The sequence below is a fragment of the Oncorhynchus kisutch genome, linkage group LG9 (genome assembly GCF_002021735.2).
Source record: "Oncorhynchus kisutch isolate 150728-3 linkage group LG9, Okis_V2, whole genome shotgun sequence".
Taxonomy (NCBI): domain Eukaryota; kingdom Metazoa; phylum Chordata; class Actinopteri; order Salmoniformes; family Salmonidae; genus Oncorhynchus; species Oncorhynchus kisutch.
The window spans coordinates 882,501-907,094 of NC_034182.2; the positions used below are offsets into that span (position 1 = coordinate 882,501).

The 24,594-nt window shown below is 47.7% G+C and overlaps 1 protein-coding gene across 2 annotated transcripts in view; it reads left to right on the forward strand.

Moving 5' to 3' along the window:
• Positions 1-24,594, forward strand: part of snd1 (staphylococcal nuclease and tudor domain containing 1) — a 320,657-nt gene that overhangs the window by 234,131 nt on the left and 61,932 nt on the right. Inside the window, exons 18-19 of one of the 2 annotated variants that reach the window (XM_031831420.1) lie at positions 7,650-7,748; positions 7,870-7,912. In XM_031831420.1, the coding sequence (XP_031687280.1) occupies positions 7,650-7,748; positions 7,870-7,912 (142 nt within the window). Of the gene's footprint in view, positions 1-7,649; positions 7,792-7,869; positions 7,913-24,594 lie in introns of both variants that reach the window. The other variant, XM_031831421.1, reaches the window with a different exon arrangement.

The following is a 24,594-nucleotide window of genomic DNA, read 5'->3' on the forward strand; positions in this document are numbered from 1 at the left end:
GTATGCGCCAGTGTGTGTGTGTGTGTGTGTGTGAGTATGCGCCAGTGTGTGTGTGTGTGAGTATGCGCCAGTGTGTGTGTGTGTGTGAGAGTATGCGCCTGTGTGTGTGAGTATGCGAGTATGCGCCAGTGTGTGTGAGTGTGAGTATGCGCCAGTGTGTGTGAGTGTGAGTATGCGCCAGTGTGTGTGAGTGTGAGTATGCGCCAGTGTGTGTGTGAGTATGCGCCTGTGTGTGTGTGTGAGTATGTGCCAGTGTGTGTGTGTGTGTGTGTGAGTATGCGCCAGTGTGTGTGTGTGTGTGTGTGTGAGTATGCGCCAGTGTGTGTGTGAGTATGCTCCACTGTGCGTGTGTGAGTATGCTCCACTGTGCGTGTGTGTGAGTATGCTCCACTGTGCGTGTGTGTGAGTATGCTCCACTGTGCGTGTGTGCGAGTATGCGCCACTGTGTGTGTGTGCGAGTATGCGCCACTGTGTGTGTGTGCGGGTATGCGCCACTGTGTGTGTGTGCGAGTATGCGCCACTGTGTGTGTGTGTGTGAGTATTTACCACTGTGTGTGTGTGTGTGTGAGTATGCGCCACTGTGTGTGTGTGTGAGTATGCGCCACTGTGTGTGTGTGTGTGTGTGAGAGTATGCGTGTGTGTGTGTGTGTGTGTGTGTGAGAGTATGCACCACTGTGTGTGTGTGTGTGTAAGAGTATGCACCACTGTGTGTGTGTGAGTATGCACCACTGTGTGTGTGTCTGTGCTCTGGTTGTTGATGGAGATTTGGTCTCCCCCGGGCCGAACACACTGTGTGAGTATGCACCACTGTGTGTGTGTGTGTGTGAGAGTATGCACCTGTGTGTGTGTGTGTGTGTGTGAGTATGCACCACTGTGTGTGTGAGAGTATGCACCACTGTGTGTGTGTGTGAGAGTATGCACCACTGTGTGTGTGTGAGAGAGTATGCACCACTGTGTGTGTGTGTGAGAGTATGCACCACTGTGTGTGTGTGTGTGTGTGTGAGTATGCACCACTGTGTGTGTGTGTGTGTGTGTGTGTGTGTGTGAGTATGCACCACTGTGTGTGTGTGTGTGTGTGTGTGTGTGTGTGAGTATGCACCACTGTGTGTGTGTCTGTGCTCTGGGTGTTGATGGAGATTTGGTCTCCCCCGGGCCGAACACACTCTATTGGAATTGACATGCTGTCACCTTTAATCAATGTTCCCAATGTCCCCATCCCCCTGGTTGTGTGTGTGTGTGTGTGTGTGTGTGTGTGAGAAAAAGGGAATTTTCTGAATGTAATGTCTCTTAGTCTGCCAGGACATTCTAAATGACCTCCCATTCCAGTCTATACCAGTACTGCTGCAAGCCCTTCCAGACTCACGTTTCTTCTCTTCACACTCTGCAGTGTTTTTAACTTTGTTCGTTATTAGTTAGTTCATTTTCATATTTCTTTGCACATTTGTATATAATGCCGGTTGTGGTTTTAGTAAAACAGTCAGTCTACTCTTCAGTACCTCAAGGGGTTTGGCTGTGACATCAGCCAGGCACAGTTCACCCTTAGGCTTTGGTTCAGCTATCTCTTACCATTTGTCACTACTGACTATTCATGCTTCACTAGCATAGCATGATTATCCCATGTTAAACACCATGCCATGTGGACCTTAGGTTAGGTTGTATTACTCGTTGGTTATTACTGCATTGTTGGAACTAGAAGCACAAGCATTTCGCATTAACATCTGCTAACCATGTGTATGCGACAAATAAGATCTGATTTGAACACTGTTATTGTCTTTTTGAACACTGTTATTGTCTTTTTGAACACTGTTATTGTCCTTTTGAACACTGTTATTGTCTTTTTGAACACTGTTATTGTCTTTTTGAACACTGTTATTGTCCTTTTGAACACTGTTATTGTCTTTTTGAACACTGTTATTGTCCTTCTGAACACTGTTGTCCTCCTTTTGGAAAACTGTTATTGTTGTCCTTTTGGGACACTGTTGTTGTCCTCCTTTTGGACACTGTTGTTGTCCTCCTTTTGGAACACTGTTATTGTCTTTTTGAACACTTGTTGTCTTTTTGAACACTGTTGTCCTTTTGAACACTGTTGTTGTCCTTTTGAACACTGTTGTTGTCCTTTTGAACACTGTTGTTGTCCTCCTTTTGGAAAACTTATTGTCGTCCTTTTGGGACACTGTTGTCCTCCTTTTGGAACACTGTTATTGTCCTTTTGGAAGACTGTTATTGTCCTTTTGGAAGACTGTTATTGTCCTTTTTAACACTGTTATTGTCCTATTGGAACACTGTTATTGTCCTTTTTAACACTGTTATTGTCCTATTGGAACACGGTTATTGTCCTATTGGAACACGGTTATTGTCCTATTGGAACACGGTTATTGTCCTATTGGAACACGGTTATTGTCCTATTGGAACACGGTTATTGTCCTCATTTTGGAAGACTGTTGTTGTCCTCATTTTGGAAGACTGTTATTGTCCTTTTGGAACACTGTTATTGTCCTTTTGGAAGCCTGTTATTGTCCTTTTGGAAGCCTGTTATTGTCCTTTTGGAAGCCTGTTATTGTCCTTTTGGAAGCCTGTTATTGTCCTTTTGGAAGCCTGTTATTGTCCTTTTGGAAGCCTGTTGTTGTACTCCTTTTGGAACACTGTTGTTGTACTCCTTTTGGAACACTGTTGTTGTACTCCTTTTGGACCACTGTTGTCTTTTTGAGGCACTGTTATTGTTCTTTTGGAAGCCTGTTGTCCTCCTTTTGGAACACTGTTGTTGTCCATATAGAACAGTTTTCCTTTTCAGGAGTAGAGGACTGATGATTTGCTGTCTCTGCTTTTTGGAGCCGGACACAGGGAGCTCGGAAACCCTAACTCCTCTCGCTCTCTCACGTCTCTGTGTCCAAGCAGCAACAGCAGTCACATACCTGCGTTCAAGTGGAACAAACAGGAATGGTCGTTTGCTCACGGAAGGTCATCCACCTAGGGCACAACGGGGGAGAATGTGTGTGGGGGAGAGCACCATGTGTAAGGCCACTTCTGCATAGTCGTTGTGAATGCAGCGCTGTGATTGGCATTCTGGGCGTGTTCTCTCCTCCTGTTCCCTTGCCACTGCGGCGGTGTGACGTGGGCCAACGTGTCAGAGGTCACTTGGCCTGAATCGTCATGAACGACTCCCAAACCCCCGCCACCACGGTGACAGTTGCCACGGTAATGAACAGTGACACGCTAATCTGTGTCACTCAGATTGGTCCTGCAGGTTTGATTAAAAGCCCGGACATGTCATTACCCTCTGCTGAAGCCCCACTGCATTGTGGGTATTGAATCCATTAATATCTAAGGGAGGGATGGAGAAAAAGAGGGAAAAAGACCAGTGGAAGTTTGTGAAGTGTGGCCATGTTTGGGTCTTAATTAACTCCTGGTCAGTCGAATCCACAAAATTATTTAACAAAAAATATATCCCTTCCCTTTATTTGGCACCACAAGGAAGCAATTGAATGTAATTGGGTGGTTTGACCCAGTCTTTTGTCTCCAGGTGGGCAGGGCACCCGCCAAGGCTCGCTTGTTGTATAATAAATATTTGTTCCCAATGATTCAAGGTAGCAGGCAGTAAGCCGATTCACTAGCACGACTCATTGCAGTAGTGAAATGGGCCTGTAAATGTCTTACGCTGCATACGTCAGATGTAATTGGTTAATGCTAGCATGCCGAAAAAGGCCTATAGAACGCTGGGTGTAATTAGCCTACCATGCTAACATGCTGACCACACCGCGCATCACGTTACATGCGGCAGCATTGCGAAATAAATGTACACATACATGTTATTCAGTAATTTCATCCAAACTGATCGCGCACGTCAATGAGCATCTGCATAGCCAAGCGCTAAAATAGAACATGGTTTTAACGCTTGAGGTGCATGCAAGTATCATCTCTCCCACCTGCTCATTGGTTTTTAGGATCATATACCCACGTGGGTGATTGAAAGATGAACTGAGTTCCGCACTCCAGTCTAGTTGGTGGTGGTAATGCACCTTAAAGTTGGTTGCCAACCGCCATATAAAGTCCAAAGAAGAAGAAGAAGTCTGAAGGAGGAGAGATTACTGGAAACTAACTAGGTTTCCTCTTTTATCAGTGGATTACATGTCGGAGTAGAGAACATGTGACTTAAAATGGGTCAAAATTCTACAAAGACCCAGAAAAAAAATAACTTATGTATTTAATTCAAAATAACAACCCAATGTTTATATCTCAGGACAAATTAACTAGCAACAAAGCTAGCTAGCTAAATGGCCGTGAATGTTTCATGTGTTTCGACCTGTCCCCAAATTAATATAGTTGGTTCAGAGTTGATTTTGATATTTTAACCTGCGTGTCCTGATCGCATCTGGTGTGGATGGACAAAATCAACATGTGCACGATGGCTCACGCAGACTCACGCCCGTGCCTGGTCTAGTCAGCATGTAACACTGCTCAGAGGGGGAGAGGGAGGCAGAGAGAGACCTTGTGAAGGTAATTAGCTGATGATACCACACAGTTAAATAATTAGCCAGCTGCTAAAAGCTGGTGACAAGCGGTACCAGAGCGCGAAGTCTGGGATCAAAAGGCTCCTGACCAGCTTCAAGCCATAAGGCTGCCTAGTCTGGGACCAGAATGCTCCTGAACAGGTTCAAGCCATAAGGCTGTCTAGTCTAGGACCAGAATGCTCCTGAACAGGTTCAAGCCATAAGGCTGTCTAGTCTGGGACCAGAATGCTCCTGAACAGGTTCAAGCCATAAGGCTGTCTAGTCTAGGACCAGAATGCTCCTGAACAGGTTCAAGCCATAAGGCTGTCTAGTCTGGGACCAGAATGCTCCTGAACAGGTTCAAGCCATAAGGCTGTCTAGTCTGGGACCAGAATGCTCCTGAACAGGTTCAAGCCATAAGGCTGTCTAGTCTAGGACCAGAATGCTCCTGAACAGGTTCAAGCCATAAGGCTGTCTAGTCTGGGACCAGAATGCTCCTGAACAGGTTCAAGCCATAAGGCTGTCTAGTCTGGGACCAGAATGCTCCTGAACAGGTTCAAGCCATAAGGCTGTCTAGTCTAGGACCAGAATGCTCCTGAACAGGTTCAAGCCATAAGGCTGTCTAGTCTGGGACCAGAATGCTCCTGAACAGGTTCAAGCCATAAGGCTGTCTAGTCTGGGACCAGAATGCTCCTGAACAGGTTCAAGCCATAAGGCTGTCTAGTCTAGGACCAGAATGCTCCTGAACAGGTTCAAGCAATAAGGCTGTCTAGTCTGGGACCAGAATGCTCCTGAACAGGTTCAAGCCATAAGGCTGTCTAGTCTGGGACCAGAATGCTCCTGAACAGGTTCAAGCCATAAGGCTGTCTAGTCTGGGACCAGAATGCTCCTGAACAGGTTCAAGCCATAAGGCTGTCTAGTCTAGGACCAGAATGCTCCTGAACAGGTTCAAGCCATAAGGCTGTCTAGTCTGGGACCAGAATGCTCCTGAACAGGTTCAAGCCATAAGGCTGTCTAGTCTAGGACCAGAATGCTCCTGAACAGGTTCAAGCCATAAGGCTGTCTAGTCTGGGACCAGAATGCTCCTGAACAGGTTCAAGCCATAAGGCTGTCTAGTCTAGGACCAGAATGCTCCTGAACAGGTTCAAGCCATAAGGCTGTCTAGTCTGGGACCAGAATGCTCCTGAACAGGTTCAAGCCATAAGGCTGTCTAGTCTGGGACCAGAATGCTCCTGAACAGGTTCAAGCCATAAGGCTGTCTAGTCTGGGACCAGAATGCTCCTGAACAGGTTCAAGCCATAAGGCTGTCTAGTCTGGGACCAGAATGCTCCTGAACAGGTTCAAGCCATAAGGCTGTCTAGTCTAGGACCAGAATGCTCCTGAACAGGTTCAAGCCATAAGGCTGTCTAGTCTGGGACCAGAATGCTCCTGAACAGGTTCAAGCCATAAGGCTGTCTAGTCTAGGACCAGAATGCTCCTGAACAGGTTCAAGCCATAAGGCTGTCTAGTCTAGGACCAGAATGCTCCTGAACAGGTTCAAGCCATAAGGCTGTCTAGTCTGGGACCAGAATGCTCCTGAACAGGTTCAAGCCATAAGGCTGTCTAGTCTGGGACCAGAATGCTCCTGAACAGGTTCAAGCCATAAGGCTGTCTAGTCTAGGACCAGAATGCTCCTGAACAGGTTCAAGCCATAAGGCTGTCTAGTCTGGGACCAGAATGCTCCTGAACAGGTTCAAGCCATAAGGCTGCTTTATTTCATTCTTATTTTTTGCACTGACTCTCTTGCACAGGTTCGATGTACACTCACTGGACTCTAACCACACACTCACACATACTACACTGACACTCCAACACACACAAACACACAACGTGCACACACATACATATTGATGCCACAAACACACACACATTCACACTCTTCACATGCTGCTGCTACTCGCTGTTTATTATCTATGCGTAATAACTTTTATCGAACATAGTAATATCGACCATGTCCCCCTGCACATTGACTCGGTGCTGGTACCCTGTGTATTTTGCCAAGTTATCGTTACTCATTGTATTTATTCCCCGTGTTATTACTTTTTCAAAATAAATCTCTCTGCATTGTTGGAAGGGCCTTTAAGCATGTCACTGTTAGTCTACACCTGTTGTTGGAAGGGCCTTTAAGCATGTCACTGTTAGTCTACAACTGTTGTTTGCAAAGCATATGACAAATCAAATTTGGTTTGAAATCGCTACACTATATAAAAACCACAAACTTGTTCGTTTTTTTTTATTACCTCCAAGTCAACACAACAGCCTGCGGTGGAAATGAAAGGAGTAGAACCAGATGTCTTGTGGAGTTACACAAGGAAAGGAGACTTTAGTTGTTGTGAAGTTGTGTTCCACTTGTTCTCCCTGGCAGTGGGGTTCAGTGACCCCATCAGCAGGAGCCTCAGAACATTAGCTGGAGGAGAGATGAATAGGGAGCTCTTGTCATCCTGTCCCTCACACGCGTGTGTGTGGCTGTTGTCATGCGCGCATGTGTGTGTTTTCGTGTGTGTTTGTGCGTCCATAGCGTCGACCATAGTGTTTGATTTGTGGCCCCAAGCGGAACACTCTTCCCTTAATGAGCCTCCTGCCCTCCCGACAGAGGGCCAACCTTGGAGAGGAGCTGACCTGGTTTCCACACCAAAAACACTCTAGAGGATGGTGAAGAGGGGGAAAGAGGGAGAGAGGTTGTCACACAGGGGATTGGTGTTGCTGTTAGATAACAGACCCATGTTTCTCCGGTCTAGGGGTTGTTTGTTCTAGACCGTATTTCCCTTTGGCATCAAAACAGGCCCTGAATCAAGTAATGGGAGTCATTTAGGAGTGTAAATGAATTGTTCTGTTGGAGTTGGCAGTGATTCAAGTAGTAGTTTGATGTCTGGTTTGGGTTTGTTTTGAGTATGTTAGATGTTTGATCATGTGCCGTATAATAAGGAACTGGCATGCTTAGCTGGAGGTTTAGACATGAGAAATGTCCTTTTTGCTGTGGTCTTCAGTCAGACAGGGGACTGAAGTCAGATCCCCAATTTAACGAGAAAGACCTCATATTAATGATATCATTATATTACACATAAGAACAGGGAGTGTTCTGTCATGCTTCACCCTAATCATGTGACCTTCCTCCCCCCTCAGATCTGGGCCAACTATGAGGAGAAGAAGGTGGAGGAGGTGGTGCACGTGATGGAGGAGAAAGAGCGCACAGCCAACTACAGAGCTGTATATGTCACCGAGATCACGGACACCATGCACTTCTACACCCAGGACGTGGAGACAGGTGTGTGTGTGGGGGGGGGAGTGTGTGAGGGGGGAGAAAGAGCGCACAGCCAACTACAGAGCTGTATATGTCACCGAGATCACGGACACCATGCACTTCTACACCCAGGACGTGGAGATAGGTAGGTGTGTGTGTGTGTGTGTGCGCGAGAGACGGGACTAGTTGGAGGCTGACTTCATGGATGACGGGCAGTTCTGCCCCACAGCCCAGACGGTCTCTCTCTGCTCTCACATGTATCTCCCTTCTGCATCCTCCACCTTCCTGCAGAGAAACACACCAACCTTCCGCTTGTTTTTGCTACTGAAAGACTGGAATAAATCACCAGATTATTCTGTCATTCCCCAGTGGAGGGAGGGAACGTTTGAGACAGAATAAATAACAATCCCAGGTGTTTTGGCGGGTCTGCACCCGCCATCATCCTCCTCCCCTCGCTCTCCGTGTGCGATACATTATGGGTCGGTGTAAGGAGAGGTCCATAGTTTAGCCCTCTGAGCTTAAAGAGGTGATCTAGTGTACAGCATCTACTGTTGCTGTTGTACTAATGGCCATCATTGTTCTCTCTGTGGGCTGCCAAGGTTGTGTGTGTGTTTGTCTGCATGTTTGTGTTTCTGTCTGTTTGCATTCTGTGTGTTGTGAGCGACAGTGTTTTTATGTAGGCCTGTTAGCCCGAGCCCAGTGAAGCAGCACTATGGCCAGCCACTCATGTAATTACTACTAACCCATCCAACCCCCTGCCATTGACAGAGAGAACCAACCCTCACATTTTATATCATTATCATTCTTCTAGCTGACCCAAACTCAACCCCCTCCACTCATCCACAGCCCAAAGGCATTGGACATCTACAATGTTAAGGAACATCTTTCTTTTAAGCTCTCCTTTAAAAATAAACATTCTTACCGTTAATATTCTTACCAATGTTTTCTACAAACACTCTGTCTGAGTAATGTGTTCAGACACAACATAGCTGGAACGGTTGTGTGTGGCGTCTCATGCATAGCCCTGCGTCTAACAACACGCTGGTTAGTGTGTACACTACACACTACAGCCGTAGAGGAGTCTGCCAAAGGTTGGCTCCAGCACCTATCCCCTTTTGGCTCCTTGAATAGGACGGGAGGCTGTGATTCAATGTGACTGTGTACTTGGTCCCATGCCTCGTGGGAACGAGGAGTTGGTTGGACAGAGCAGGGGTTAATGAGCGTGTTGCATCATCACACAGACACAAAGACACTTTGCTTTAATTGGTTCAATCATTCTATTTCTCTCTCGGTCATTCACTCAATCACACATTCACTAGTGTGTGTTCCATAACGAGGTGGGGGTGGGTGGGGATCTCATGGGGCGGCAGGTAGCCTCGTGTTTAGAGCTTTGGGCCAGTAACCTCTGATTCAGAGGGGTTGGGGTCAATGCTGAAGACTTATTTCAGTTGAAGGCATTCTGACTAGTGCCACTGGACTTTGGCAGAGGCCATGAAATTGACTTTCGTCGTCACTTAATTCATCTTAATGCGATAATTAATTAATTTGCATTCATTTAGAGCCAATCTGAGCCCTGCGTCTCCGTGAGCGTGACAATCCTATCACGTTGGAGCGTGGCAGCCTTTGGCACCCGACATAACCCCTCACTAATACCACGTACGTACACACCACCCACCCAGGAGATGTTCAGGTGTTGGAGAATGATCAGAACAGATCTCCTCCTGCTGATCCCCCTCCATGTAGCTGCATATATCCCCCATGTCCCCGGAGGAAGTTATGTAGAGCGCTGATGATGTGCCATGTAACCTATGTGATCACCGTGACGACTAGTGTGATTGACAGGAAACACACTTGCACAGACAGGGTTGATTAGCCTGATAACAGTGGGAAGCGTGGAAAGCACATGTGAAGAACCAGAACAGGATAGAGACACACGGTTTAGGAAACGTAGCTAAAGCTGCAGCTCGGCTGGTAGTACTGCAGTCTTTGCGTTCAAGCACAGTTTTAGTCATCTTTGATTTTTTTCATGATTTCAGATGAACCAGCAATGTGGGGCCTTTTTTTTGTTTTTAATTGGCCGATGTCTCCCACCGAGAGAGTTATGTGCTCGTTAGGAAAAACACGATTGTTATTTTCAGCAGGCAGGCAAATATGACTAGAATCACCCCCTGTGACCCTCTCCCTCCCCCACTCTCTCCCTCCAACCCTCACTCTCCTTATCTTATCCTCTTTTCTTCTTTCTCTCTCTTTCTCTTTCTCTCTCTCTCTCTTTCTCTCTCTCTCTTTCTCTCTCTCTCTCTCTCTTTCTCTCTCTTTCTCTCTCTCTCTCACATTAAGGCCCACAGCCCCTTGAAGAGCACATCAAAGCCCAGGCCCAGTAAATTCTTACAAGCCGAGTGCTTTGCAATTTCATGACATGTTTTTTTCAGAGACGGCAGAATTTATAATGTAGGGGGAGGGGGGTGATTTTAGAAATACTATGAAGATTGGTTTTTGATAATGACATAGCTGTCTGTGTTGTGGTTAAGTTGGTCCTAAGGCGCACGGCAAATTGGCGTCAAGCAGTAGGTTTCCCCCTAACCAGTCTGTATTCCCACCTTTCTCAGAGAGCAGGGATCTCCCTAAATGTGCAGCCCCCAATGCCACGCCGTACGCTATTATGGAAATAGATTCTGACACGTATAGGATGCTGTGAATTCATCACCCGCAAATAGATGTTCTCGCTCCCAAAATTGTTTCCATACTGTAGCACAATTCTGTACGAGGCAAACAGGTCGACCACAACAGACAGCAATCTACCTGAGAGAGAGTTTTGACCTTGTCTCTCCCCATCTTACCTGCATCTCTCTCTCTCTTTCCCTGTCTCTCCCTCACTCCTCTCTCACGCTTAAGTGTTTTAAGATCAGAGGTGAGAGGTCAGACAAGTTTATTTTTTTGGCAGCTGTCGTCATCACTCCATTTACTGTCTGGATAAAAATAGGCAGCTGGGGTGAAGACTCCTTGACCAACCTTGAGGCGCTGGGCGAGCCGTTCGGGACATCGGAGTAAATCCAAAGGAAATCAATCCGGTGTGTTTTATCCTCCTCTTTTTTCAAAGGGGTTGAAGACACACTGTTATAAAGTGTAAATAAAACTCCAAGTTGTCTTTAGTTCCCACTGTGCTCGGTTCTGTTCATACTCTGCCTGTGGTCACTGTGTCTCACATACCAAGAGAAGATAGTAGGCTGTGTTTTCATGTTCTCTTAAGCTCCCTGATGTCTCTTAATGGTCCCTAAACGGTGAAGCAAAGTGCACAGTAATATCGGTCGGTTGCGACAGTTTTGCTTGTGAGAAAACATTTTATTAGTCAGATTTAATTACCGAAAGAGTGTGTGTGTGTAAACGTGTGGTAGAATTAGTTGGAAAAGGAATGTTCCGGTCTGGGGAAATGTTACAGATATCATTCAATTTTTCATCTCTCTATCCCTCTCCTCTCTCCCTCTCCCTATCCCTTTCTCCTCTCTCTCCCTCTTCCTATCCCTTTCTCCTCTCTCTCCCTCTCCCTATCCCTTTCTCCTCTCTCTCCCTCTTCCTATCCCTTTCTCCTCTCTCTCCCTCTCCCTATCCCTTTCTCCTCTCTCTCCCTCTTCCTATCCCTTTCTCCTCTCTCTCCCTCTCCCTATCCCTTTCTCCTCTCTCTCCCTCTTCCTATCCCTTTCTCCTCTCTCTCCCTCTTCCTATCCCTTTCTCCTCTCTCTCCCTCTTCCTATCCCTTTCTCCTCTCTCTCCCTCTTCCTATCCCTCTCTCCCCTCTCTCCCTCTTCCTATCCCTCTCTCCTCTCTCTCCCTCTTCCTATCCCTCTCTCTCCTCTCTCTCCCTCTCCCTCCTCTCTCTCCCTCTCCCTATCCCTCTCTCTCCTCTCTCTCCCTCTTCCTATCCCTCTCTCCTCTCTCTCCCTCTTCCTATCCCTCTCTCTCCTCTCTCCCTCTTCCTATCCCTCTCTCCTCTCTCTCCCTATCCCTCTCTCTCCTCTCTCCCTATCCATCTCTCTCCTCTCTCTCCCTCTCCCTATCCCTCTCTCCTCTCTCTCCCTCTCCCTATCCCTTTCTCCTCTCTCTCCCTCTTCCTATCCCTTTCTCCTCTCTCCCTCTTCCTATCCCTTTCTCCTCTCTCCCTCTTCCTATCCCTTTCTCCTCTCTCTCCCTCTTCCTATCCCTCTCTCCTCTCTCTCCCTATCCCTCTCTCTCCTCTCTCTCCCTATCCCTCTCTCTCCTCTCTCTCCCTCTCCCTATCCCTTTCTCCTCTCTCTCACTCTTCCTATCCCTTTCTCCTCTCTCCCTCTTCCTATCCCTTTCTCCTCTCTCTCCCTCTTCCTATCCCTCTCTCCTCTCTCTCCCTCTTCCTATCCCTCTCTCCTCTCTCCCTCTCCCTATCCCTTTCTCCTCTCTCTCTCCCTCTTCCTATCCCTTTCTCCTCTCTCTCCCTCTTCCTATCCCTTTCTCCTCTCTCTCCCTCTTCCTATCCCTCTCTCCTCTCTCTCCCTCTCCCTATCCCTCTCTCTCCCTCTCTCTCTCCTCTCTCTCCCTCTTCCTATCTCTCTCTCCTCTCTCTCCCTCTTCCTATCCCTCTCTCCTCTCTCTCCCTCTTCCTATCCCTCTCTCCTCTCTCTTCCTATCCCTCTCTCCTCTCTCTTCCTATCCCTCTCTCCTCTCTCTTCCTATCCCTCTCTCCTCTCTCTCCCTCTTCCTATCCCCCTCTCCTCTCTCTCCCTCTCTCTATCCCCCTCTCCTCTCTCTCCCTCTCCCTATCCCTCTCTCCTCTCTCTCCCTCTCCCTATCCCTCTCTCCTCTCTCTCCCTATCCCTCTCTCCTCTCTCCCTCTCCCTCTCTCCTCTCTCTCTCATCTCCCTCCCCATCCCTCTCTCCCTCTACCCATCCCTCTCTCCCTCTACCCATCCCTCTCTCCCTCTACCCATCCCTCTCTCCCTCTCCCCATCCCTCTCTCCCTCTCCCTATCCCTCTCTCCGATCTCTCCCCTTCCCTCTCTCCTATCTCTTCCCTTCCCTCTCTCCTATCTCTTCCCTTCCCTCTCTCCTATCTCTTCCCTTCCCTCTCTCCTATCTCTTCCCTTCCCTCTCTCCTATCTCTCCCATTCCCTCTCTCCTATCTCTCCCATTCCCTCTCTCCTATCTCTCCCATTCCCTCTCTCCTATCTCTCCCATTCCCTCTCTCCTATCTCTCCATTCCCTCTCCTATCTCTCCCATTCCCTCTCCTCTCTCCTATCTCTCCCATTCCCTCTCTCCTATCTCTCCCATTCCCTCTCTCCTATCTCTCCCATTCCCTCTCTCCTATCTCTCCCATTCCCTCTCTCCTATCTCTCCCATTCCCTCTCTCCTATCTCTCCCATTCCCTCTCTCCTATCTCTCCCATTCCCTCTCTCCTATCTCTCCCATTCCCTCTCTCCTATCTCTCCCATTCCCTCTCTCCCTATCTCTCCCATTCCCTCTCTCCTATCTCTCCCATTCCCTCTCTCCTATCTCTCCCATTCCCTCTCTCCTATCTCTCCCATTCCCTCTCTCCTATCTCTCCCATTCCCTCTCTCCTATCTCTCCCCTTCCCTCTCTCCTATCTCTCCCCTTCCCTCTCTCCTATCTCTCCCCTTCCCTCTCTCCTATCTCTCCCTCCCCATCTCTCCCTATGCCTCGTCTCTCCTATCTCTCCCCATCCCTCTCCTACTCTCCCATCCCTTCTCCTCTCTCCTCCCCTTCCCTCTCTCCCCTTCCGTCTCTCCCCTTCCCTCTCTCCCCTTCCCTCTCTCCTATCTCTCCCCTTCCCTCTCTCCTATCTCTCCCCATCCCTCTCTCCTATCTCTCCCCATCCCTCTCTCCTATCTCTCCCCATCCCTCTCTCCTATCCCTCCCCATCCCTCTCTCCTATCCCTCCCCATCCCTCTCTCCTATCCCTCCCCATCCCTCTCTCCTATCTCTCCCCATCCCTCTCTCCTATCTCTCCCCATCCCTCTCTCCCCATCCCGCTCTCCCTCTCCCCATCCCGCTCTCCCTCTCCCCATCCCTCTCTCTCTCTCTCTCTCTCCCTATCCCTCATCTCTCTCCCCATCCCTCTCTCCTGAGACTGTGTAATTACTCTGAGCGGAACCTGCATAAGATATCTGACCTTGGACACACTGAAAGACAGAAAAGTGACAGGCTACTAAAACACTGTTGGTTTTCCTCTGTTTTGCAGCCTAGGGATTGTGGGTGTTAACAGAAGATATTTGGATGTTCTGTCTCTAGCCTGGCCCTCTTTACCTGTCCATGACTGTAGAGCATTGAGAATGATTTTTATGAAGAGAGCTACACTATCAGACCATCCAGGACTGGGATTCAGGCCCACCAAGCCTCAGCCTGGCCCAAACCAGAGTTAGGAGCTAAGAGCTGACAGCCTAGACCAGACCAGACCAGAATTAGGAGCTAAGAGCTGACAGCGGTACAGCCTAGTCCAGACCAGACCAGAGTTAGGAGCTAAGAGCTGACAGTGGTACAGCCTAGTCCAGACCAGACCAGAGCTAAGAGCTGACCGCGGTACAGCCTAGACCAGACCAGAGTTAGGAGCTAAGAGCTGACAGTGGTACAGCCTAGTCCAGACCAGAGTTAGGAGCTAAGAGCTGACAGCGGTACAGCCTAGTCCAGACCAGACCAGAGTTAGGAGCTAAGAGCTGACAGCGGTACAGCCTAGTCCAATCCAGACCAGAGTTAGGAGCTAAGAGCTGACAGTGGTACAGCCTAGACCAGAGTTAGGAGCTAAGAGCTGACAGCGGTACAGCCTAGTCCAATCCAGACCAGAGTTAGAAGCTGACAGCGGTACAGCCTAGTCCAGTCCAGACCAGAGTTAGGAGCTAAGAGTTGACAGTGGTACAGCCTAGTCCAGACCAGAGTTAGGAGCTAAGAGTTGACAGTGGTACAGCCTAGTCCAGACCAGAGTTAGGAGCTGACAGTGGTACAGCCTAGTCCAGACCAGAGTTAGGAGCTAAGAGCTGACAGCGGTACAGCCTAGTCCAGACCAGACCAGAGTTGGGAGCTAAGAGCTGACAGTGGTACAGCCTTCCAATGAGTGGTGGTTCCCCCGACCAGGTGCCACTCTGTCCACATGATTCACATTCTACCTTTACACCCAGCAGCTGTTCTCCACCTAATGATGCTGGAACACCACTCAGTCACACTCCTTCCTACTATCATGCTGTTATTCAATCTCTCTCTTGTTCTGTTGCTAAGTCTATCTTTCTCCCTCTTGTTCCTTATGCTCTGTGGTTCGGTCTCTGTGTTCTAGTTTTTCCTCATTCTCTCTCCTTATGTCTCACTCTCACCTCTCACTAGCTCTATCGCTCTCTCTTTCTCAAATGTTCCCCTCATTCGGTGAAAACCTAGGGGTTTTTAAAGGTCCCAATGCCCCAGAACTGTCCGCCACTGTGGAGTGCCTTAACGTGTGACGGCACACATTGTTTTTAGGAGCAGTCAATGGGGAGCCTCGTAACACTGGTGTGCCAGGCCATTAGCATTTGCCAGTATTGATGTCAATAAGAGGACATTCTCTATCGATCTGTCCGAAAGGGAATGCAGGGGGCTCTAACCAGGCCTTAATGTGAAGCAGCGAACTAGGGCCATCTTAGAAACAGCTCTCCACTCCTGGGCCGTATTCATTAGGCACCAAATGGAATAAAAACGGATTGAAAAAGGCCAATGCGAAATGCACATTTTTTTGTGTTCAGTTGCGAAATATTTGAAAATGTTTCCATTGTGTGCTCAAATGAACACGACCCTGCTTAATGTGGACTGAAGATGGCTGGATAAAGCTCTGTGCACATAAGCAAGTCCCTGTTCCCATGTGATCCTCTGTAGAGGGTGGCTCTTTGTTTCCCCCCGCCTACCGCTGGCCTCTGTCTTTTGAGGACACGGTCATCCTAGAGGGGGCAGTAGTTTGTCATGGTCATGATTTTATCCTCACATCTCTCGGCCGTCCTTGTTTCACCGGGTCTATATGCTTCAGTCGTGCTGAACTACGTCTTGTTTCTCTTCAGCTGGTCTGTTAACAGCTGTGGTGACACTCCACACAAACTGCAGAGGCCACGGCTGTAGAAAGCAACAACAAACTCAAGCAGGGAGAAAAGCAGACACTGCAAGTTAACTCCCCACCACCGCGCCGGATGATGCAATATTTAGAGGTCCTCGGATGAGCTTTACCGCGAAGGTATTCATTGTTGAATTTGAATGGAACTGAAGATTGGAAGGTCAGATCACCTGTCTGCTCAGCTGTAGCACGGTTTGTTCTGAGGGGTGTATTTTCGAGGGAGCAGGACCCAATGCGGCTTGCTCTTGGTCTTAGTGCTCTGGTTTCACTAGTAACCAGAAAGTCAACGCTGGTTACCTTATGTGGCAATGAATCGCTCTTCTCTTGGCAACGAACCCACTTACACTCTTCTCCCCCTACAAGTACAGGTGAACCCTCCCAATGCCGCACCGCACCCGGGCATATTGGGTGAAAATCCACATTAGCCTCACTCGACGAGGCCTCAATGGGAGTGTAGAGCGCAGGAGAAAAGTCACAGATGCTGCCTCTTTGTCTCTTCTGGGCTTTCAAATGACAGAAACTGTAATTTGGTGGAGACGGCCCCCTGTCCGACTGCCAGGAGGGGGAGAGAGTGCGATGCGACTCTGAAACGCTCTTCCACAGGCAGAGTGGGCATTAGTGAGGCTCTGCCATCATTTGTTTGTTATGGCGGCATCGCTCCACGCACAGCGGCTGCCGACACTTCCTCCCAACTGGTGCCCAAAAGAGGAGTAAATTGCTCCCCATAAAACCATTTTATCTCTCCCCCTGCATCTCCAGTACCTCCTCTGTCTGTGTTGAGGTAGGTTGTCTGTTATCATTCAGCTCTCGTGTGTGTGTGTGTGTAATCAGCAGTGTTGTTCCCGTTCCCACCTGGAAGGTCTTTAACACAAGCCGCCGTCCCCCCCAGAGGATGAAGCCTGTCCAAACCTCATGCATATTTAACAGGCCAAACTAGCAGGTAGAGTTAGCACTGTGTGCCTCAGCCCGGTGTCATCATTCAGACTGCCCGTGCACACACACATTCACACACACCATATGCACACGGCAGAAGCGGCAGCGTTACAACTGCTAATATAAGCTAGTTCAGACACCAGTGCCTATATAGCAGATCTGATAAAGACGCCAGGAACAACATGTACTAAATGGAAATGAGAGTCTTCTGAGACCTCCCAGAATAAGTGTTGTTTTTAGGTTAGTTACACATTTCCCTGGGTGTGCTCCTTTCTAGATGCCGCTGTGTGCATCTCATACATTTGAATATTGAGCTGATTACAGCTGGTGAAATGTTGCCTCTTTCTGCGCTTCTCCTGTTCTTGGTTTTCTGTTCCCCATTTTCTCTCTTTGGGTGTCCTGAATTAGAGTTTCTGCATCATTTGGAAAATGCTTAACAGTGATTTTGTGTTTAATTTCTTCATTTGGGAAGGGAATTGGAATTATCCCAGCTTTTTAGTAACCATTTAGCAGTGATTCTTTAATCTGTTGTCTGGTCTTCTGTTTCATTCTGGATGGGATGATCTCCGTTGTTGATGGTAATGATTTGGTCAAATAGGATTCCGCGTGGCCTTCGGTTGAGTGCAGAGGACAACATGATCCAGTGTTTTCATTGCTTTTTGTTGTCTTTCCGCTAGTACGCCTCATTCGCCACACCACAGCCAAATGCCATTTTAATCAACCCCAACTAAAATCATTTTCTCTTCTCTAAAGCCTAATCGCTTTCTCCGTTCCACGCGGGGCATTTACAATGTAATTACATATGATTTACCAACAGCTGCAACCATAATGGCGCATAAACAAATTACAGAACAGAGTGAGAGAAAAGAGAGGGAAGGAGGAGAAAAGAGATCTGGAACAGTCTTCACTTTATGTGGATCAGTGTTTTTGCTCACTAGCAAATACACAAAGCGAGGCCTGTCACACTGGAGACCCATTAGCCTCTTACACTGAGACTGCAAATTCATAGATTTGTCTCTTTTTTCTTATTTTCTTCAAACCAACCTGGAATTGGGAACTGGGACTCTCCTTACTACCTACGTCTCCTGGTATTTCTCCTAGCCTGATTTGGATTTGCCAGAGATGCATGTTGCAGATCTCTCTGGGTTGCTGAAGGCAGGAAACCAACCGTAGGCGTCGGTTCACTGGACACTCACAGGGTTTATCTTTAGATTTCTCTGCAGTGTGTGCAAACAGACAGAGGGAGATGTAGGCTGTTTTATGTTTTTTACACATCGGTTGGGTTGGAATGATGTTCTTTCAAGCTGAAAAAAGGAACACTTTGCCTGTTTGTTTACCTGTGTGTGTGTGTGGGGGGGGGGGGGGGGGGGGGGGGTGCGCATCTATGCATCTATGCTTGCCAGAGTGCTAATGAATGTGTCGTCATTCCTCTCTCTCTCTCTGTGTGTGTCTATGCTTGCTAGAGAGTGCTAGTGTATTTGTCTTCGTTCCTCTCTCACTCTGTGTGTGTGTGTGTGTGTGTGTGAGAGAGCGTGAGCTCTTTCCCATTCCCTTGTGTGTGCATTACCACCCAAGCCTACACCTGGAAGGGAATCTGCATGCATAGATGTGTGTAATCAAGCAGTGCCCTCCACTACAGGTCACCCTGGGCCAAGATGCCTGCACAGCAAATGACCAGCCGTAAACTGACTGGCAGTAGGTAGGGAGATTCTAATGCTGCAGAACCCCAACGCTGCATGCTGAATCTAATACCAAGTGTCATCGTTCTCTCTCACCTGGCCCTGTGGTGTGTGTCTGTGCGTGTTATATAATGGATAGCAAACCCACAGAGAAATATGTAGTAGTTAAGAGGCTTAAGTTCACCACTAAATCAGGATGGCACTTGAAATGAAGAAGGATTGAAGTGTGTGTGTGGGGCGGGGGGGTTGCTATGCTATGTATGTGTGCACTAAGTCCTCTCTGTGAACAGCCTACAACCATCACCAAGAAACATAACCTCATTGGTCAATATCAACATGACTGTAGGTTCACTGTAACAGACACGGTCCCTGTTCCTTCTCCCTCACCAACGTCTTTGTCCTCCACATCCACCTTCAGAGTGAGAGACATTAGATGTACAGTGTCTGACTCAATCTGACCCGACTGTAATTAGAGGGAATCTAAGGCTTCTACCAAGTAGTGAAATTACACTGTGAAATCAGTGATCCATAGAGATGACTGCTTCCCATATGTTACCCTATTCCCTACATAGTGCACTACTTTTAACCAGGGCCCATAGGGCACTACATAAGGAATATGGTGCCATTTGGGATGCTGTCGGCCGTGTACTGATCTACTGTTCCTTATGTAACCTCAGCTATATGACCTCATGGATGGCTTTAAACCCCACTGGTGTTATATGAGGACACTGGCCTGGAGGATGGATCCCATAGGAGAACATGGAAGGTAGGGTTAACATTAGTGTTTCATAAGCACACCGGCCACTCTTGGGTTTGTGTGCTTGCCCTGATTTGGAAAGTATTCAGACCCCTTCCCTTTTCCACGGTACGTTACAGCCTTATTCTAAAATGGATTGAATTAATTTGTTTCCTCATCAATCTACATAATAATACCCCATAGTGACCAAGCGAAAACAGGTTTAGACATTTTTGCAAATGTGTTAAATAAATAAAAAAACACACAGTTGAAGTCGGAAGCTTACATACACCTTAGCCAAATATATTTAAACTCAGTTTTTCACAATTCCTGACATTTAATCCTAGTAAAAATTCCCTGTTTTAGGTCAGTTAGGATCACCACTTTATTTTAAAAACGTGAAATGTCAGAAAAATAGTCACAAGAATGATTGATTTATTCAGCTTTTATTTCTTTCATCACATTCCCAGTGGGTCAGAAGTTTACATACACTCAATTAGTATTTGGTGGCATTGCCTTTAAATTGTTTAACTTGGGTCAAACGCTTCGGGTAACCTTCCACAAGCTTCCCACAATAAATTAGGTGAATTTTGGCTCATTCCTCCTGACAGAGCTGGTGTAACTGACTCAGGTTTGTAGGCCTCCTTCCTCGCATACGCTTTTTCAGGTTTGCCCACAAATTTGCTATGTGATTGAGGTCAGGGCTTGGTGATGGCCACTCCAATACCTTGACTTTGTTGTCTTTAAGGCATTTTACCACAACTTTGGAAGTATGCTTGGGGTCATTGTCCATTTGGAAGACCCATTTGTGACCAAGCTTTAACTTCCTGACTGATGTCTTGAGATGTTGCTTCAATATATCCACATAATTTTCCTTCCTGGTGATGCCATCTATTTTGTGAAGTGCACCAGTCCCTCCTGCAGCAAATCACCCCCACAACATGATGCTGCCATCCCCGTGCTTCACGGTTGGGATGGTGTTCTTCGGCTTGCAAGCTTCCCCCTTTTTCCTCCAAACATAAAGATTGTCATTATGGCCAAAAAGTTATATTTTTGTTTCATCTGACCAGAGGACATTTCTCCAAAAAGAACCATCTTTGTCCCCATGTACAGTTGCAACCTGTAGTCTGGCTTTTTATGGCAGTTTTGGGGCAGTGACTTCTTCCTTTCTGAGTGGCCTTTCAGGTTGTATCGATATAGGACTAATTTAACTGTGGATATAGATACTTTTGTACCTGTTTCCTACAGCATCTTCTCAAGGTCATTTTCTGTTGTTCTGGGATTGATTTGCCCGTTTCATACCAAAGTACGGTCAACCTTTCGGAGACGACGCGTCTCCTTCCTGAGCTGTATGACGGCTGCGTGGTCCCATGGTGTTTATACTTGCATACTATTGTTTGTACAGATGAACCTGGTACCTTCAGGCGTTTGGAAATTTCTCCCAAGGATGAACCAGGCTTGTGGAGGTCTACAATTCTTTTCTTCTGAGGTCTTGGCTGATTTCTTTTGATTTTCTCATGATGTCAAGCAAAGAGGCACTGAGTTTGAAGGTAAGTCTTGAAATACATCCACAGGTACACCTCCAATTGACTAAAACAATGTCAATTAGCCTATCAGAAGCTTCTAAAGCCATGGCATAATTTTCTGCAATTTTCCAAACTGCACAGTCAACTTAGTGTATGTACACTTCTGACCCACTGGAATTGTGATACAGTGAATTATGAGTGAAATAATCTGTCTGTAAACAATTGTTGGAAAAATTACTTGTCATGCACAAAGTAGATGTCCTAACCGACTTGCCAAAACTATAGATTGTTAACAAGACATTTGTGGAGTGGTTGAAAAACAAGTTTTAATGACTCCAACCTATGTGTATGTAAACTTCTGACTTCAACTGTACCTTATTTACATAAGTATTCAGACCCTTTGCTATGAGACTCGAAATTGCGTTCCTGTGCATCATGTTTCCATTGATCATCCTTAAGATGTTTTTACAACTTGGTTGGAGTCCACCTGTGGTAAATTCAATTGATTGGACATGATTTGTAAAGGCACACACCTGTCTATATAAGGTCCCACAGTTGACAGTGCATGTCAGAGCAAAAACCAAGCCATGAGGTGGAAGAGATTGACCGTAGAGCTCCGAGACAGGATTGTGTTGAGGCACAGATCTGGGTACCAAAATATGTCTGTAACGTACAAGGTCACCAAGAACACAGACTCCATTATTCTTAAATGGAAGAATTTTGGAACCTCTAAGACTTTGTCCAGGTGGCCAGCTCTATGAAAACTGAGCAATTGGGGCAGAAGGGCCTGGTCAGGGAGGTGACCAAGAACCCAATGGTCAATCTGACAGAGCTCCAGAGTTTCTCTGTGGAGATGGGAGAACCTTCCAGAAGGACAACCATCTCTGCAGCACTCCACCAATCAGGCCTTTATGGTAGAGTGGTCAGACGGAAGCCACTCCTCAGTAAAAAGGCACATGACAGCCCGCTTGGAGTTTGCCAAAAGGCACCTAAAGACTCTCAGGCCATGAGAAACAAGATTCTCTGGTCTGATGAAACCAAGATTGAACTCTTTGGCCTGAATGCCAAGCATCACGTCTGGTGGAAACCTGGCACTATCCCTATGGTGAAACATGGTTTTGGCAGTGTCAAGCCTTGGGGCTGTTTTTCAGCGGCAGGGACTGGGAGACTAGTCAGGATCAAGGCAAAGAGGAAGGGAGCAAAGTACAGAGAGATCCTTGATGAAAAACTGCTCCAAAGCACTCAGGACCTCAGACTGGGGCAAAGATTCACCTTCCAACAGGACAATGACCCTAAGCACACAGTCAAGACAATGCAGGAGTGGCTTTAAGACAAATCTCTGAATGTCCTTGAGTGACCCAGCCAGAGTCTGGACCTGAACCCGATCGAACATCTCTGGAGAGACCTGAAAATAGCTGTGATGCCTGCTCCCCATCCAACCTGACAGAGCTTGAGAATATCTGCAGAGAAGAATAGGAGAAACTCCCCAAGTACAGCTGTGCCAAGCTTGTAACATCATACCCAATAAGACTCTATGCTGTAATCTCTGCCAAAAGTGCTTCATCAAAGTCCTGAGTAAATAAATAATTAGAATAAGGCTGTAGCGTAACAAAACGTGGAAAAAGTCAGGGTCTGGATGTGTAAGTGATGGCTGTTGTTGCATACTACAGAGATCACAGATATTACGTTTGGGGTGTGTGCGCGCATGTTCTCTCCATGTTTTTTGTGTGTTAGTCTACGAGTGTGTACTCAGTCTCATTGTGTGTTTTGGCTGTGTGTACATTGTGGCTCTTGAACGGTACAAAGTGGGTTATCATCACAGTATTTCAGGCCTTAATTCTTTTGGCATAGAGTACATACAGCGATCTCATCATGTGTTGTGTACCCTACCTCCTTCCTGTACCTTCCCCTCCACAGTAATGCCAGGTCTCTGCTACATCATGTGTTCTGTACCCTACCTCCTTCCTGTACCTTCCCCTCCACAGTAATGCCAGGTCTCTGCTACATCATGTGTTGTGTACCCTACCTCCTTCCTGTACCTTCCCCTCCACAGTAATGCCAGGCCTCTGCTACATCATGTGTTGTGTACCCTACCTCCTTCCTGTACCTTCCCCTCCACAGTAATGCCAGGTCTCTGCTACATCATGTGTTCTGTACCCTACCTCCTTCCTGTACCTTCCCCTCCACAGTAATGCCAGGTATCTGCTACATCATGTGTTCTGTACCCTACCTCCTTCCTGTACCTTCCCCTCCACAGTAATGCCAGGTCTCTGCTACATCATGTGTTCTGTACCCTACCTCCTTCCTGTACCTTCCCCTCCACAGTAATGCCAGGTCTCTGCTACATCATGTGTTGTGTACCCTACCTCCTTCCTGTACCTTCCCCTCCACAGTAATGCCAGGCCTCTGCTACATCATGTGTTGTGTACCCTACCTCCTTCCTGTACCTTCCCCTCCACAGTAATGCCAGGTCTCTGCTACATCATGTGTTGTGTACCCTACCTCCTTCCTGTACCTTCCCCTCCACAGTAATGCCAGGTCTCTGCTACATCATGTGTTCTGTACCCTACCTCCTTCCTGTACCTTCCCCTCCACAGTAATGCCAGGTCTCTGCTACATCATGTGTTCTGTACCCTACCTCCTTCCTGTACCTTCCCCTCCACAGTAATGCCAGGTCTCTGCTACATCATGTGTTCTGTACCCTACCTCCTTCCTGTACCTTCCCCTCCACAGTAATGGCAGGTCTCTGCTACATCATGTGTTCTGTACCCTACCTCCTTCCTGTACCTTCCCCTCCACAGTAATGCCAGGTATCTGCTACATCATGTGTTCTGTACCCTACCTCCTTCCTGTACCTTCCCCTCCACAGTAATGCCAGGTCTCTGCTACATCAGGTGTTCTGTACCCTACCTCCTTCCTGTACCTTCCCCTCCACAGTAATGCCAGGTCTCTGGTATTAATTAGGTTAAATGAAGTGTTTCCATTAAAGCTTTCTATAGCGATTGGAGAGGACTCCCTCTTAGCTTATTTATTATTTAATCAAATCTCTCCGTGCCCAAAGTGGAGCACGCCGCGCGACCCAGGCAAAGACGCACACGCACACCATTACCACTACCACTCCTGGCTGGGGAAGGAGGAAGTCTCTCGCTCTCAAACTTTTTAAATTAGATGAATAAATCGTCCGCCGGCAGCCGGAGCGCTGACAGGCAGGCCACGGCGCTGCACAGCTGCAACTACACCACTGACGTGGTGAGCTACTACGGTAACACGGCCGTCACGAGCTGTGCCTCTGGGAAAGGTTGGAGGGGTGGGGTTGTTTATCTGATCTGTACCTCTGGGATAGATGGGGGGGGGGTAGGGTTGTTGATCTGAGCTGTACCTCTGGGATAGTTGGGGGGGTAGGTTTGTTGATCTGAGCTGTACCTCTGGGATAGTTGGGGAGGTAGGGTTGTTGATCTGAGCTGTACCTCTGGGATAGATGGGGTATTGGGGGGGTAGTGTTGTTGATCTGAGCTGTACCTCTTGGATAGACGGGAGGGTTGGAGGGGTAGGGTTGTTTATCTGAGCTGCACCTCTGGGATAGGTGGGGGGGTAGGGTTGTTGATCTGAGATGTACCGATGGGGGGGGTAGGGTTGTTTGTCTGAGCTGTACCTCTGAGATAGATGGGGTATTGGGGGGATAGTGTTGTTGATCTGAGCTGTCTGTCTGGGATAGATGGGAGGGTTGGGGGGGGGGGTAGGGTTGTTGATCTGAGCCGTACCTCTGGGATAGATGGGAGGGTTGGGGGGTAGGGTTGTTGATCTGAGCTGTCCCCCTGGGATAGATGGGAGGGTTGGGGGGGGTAGGGT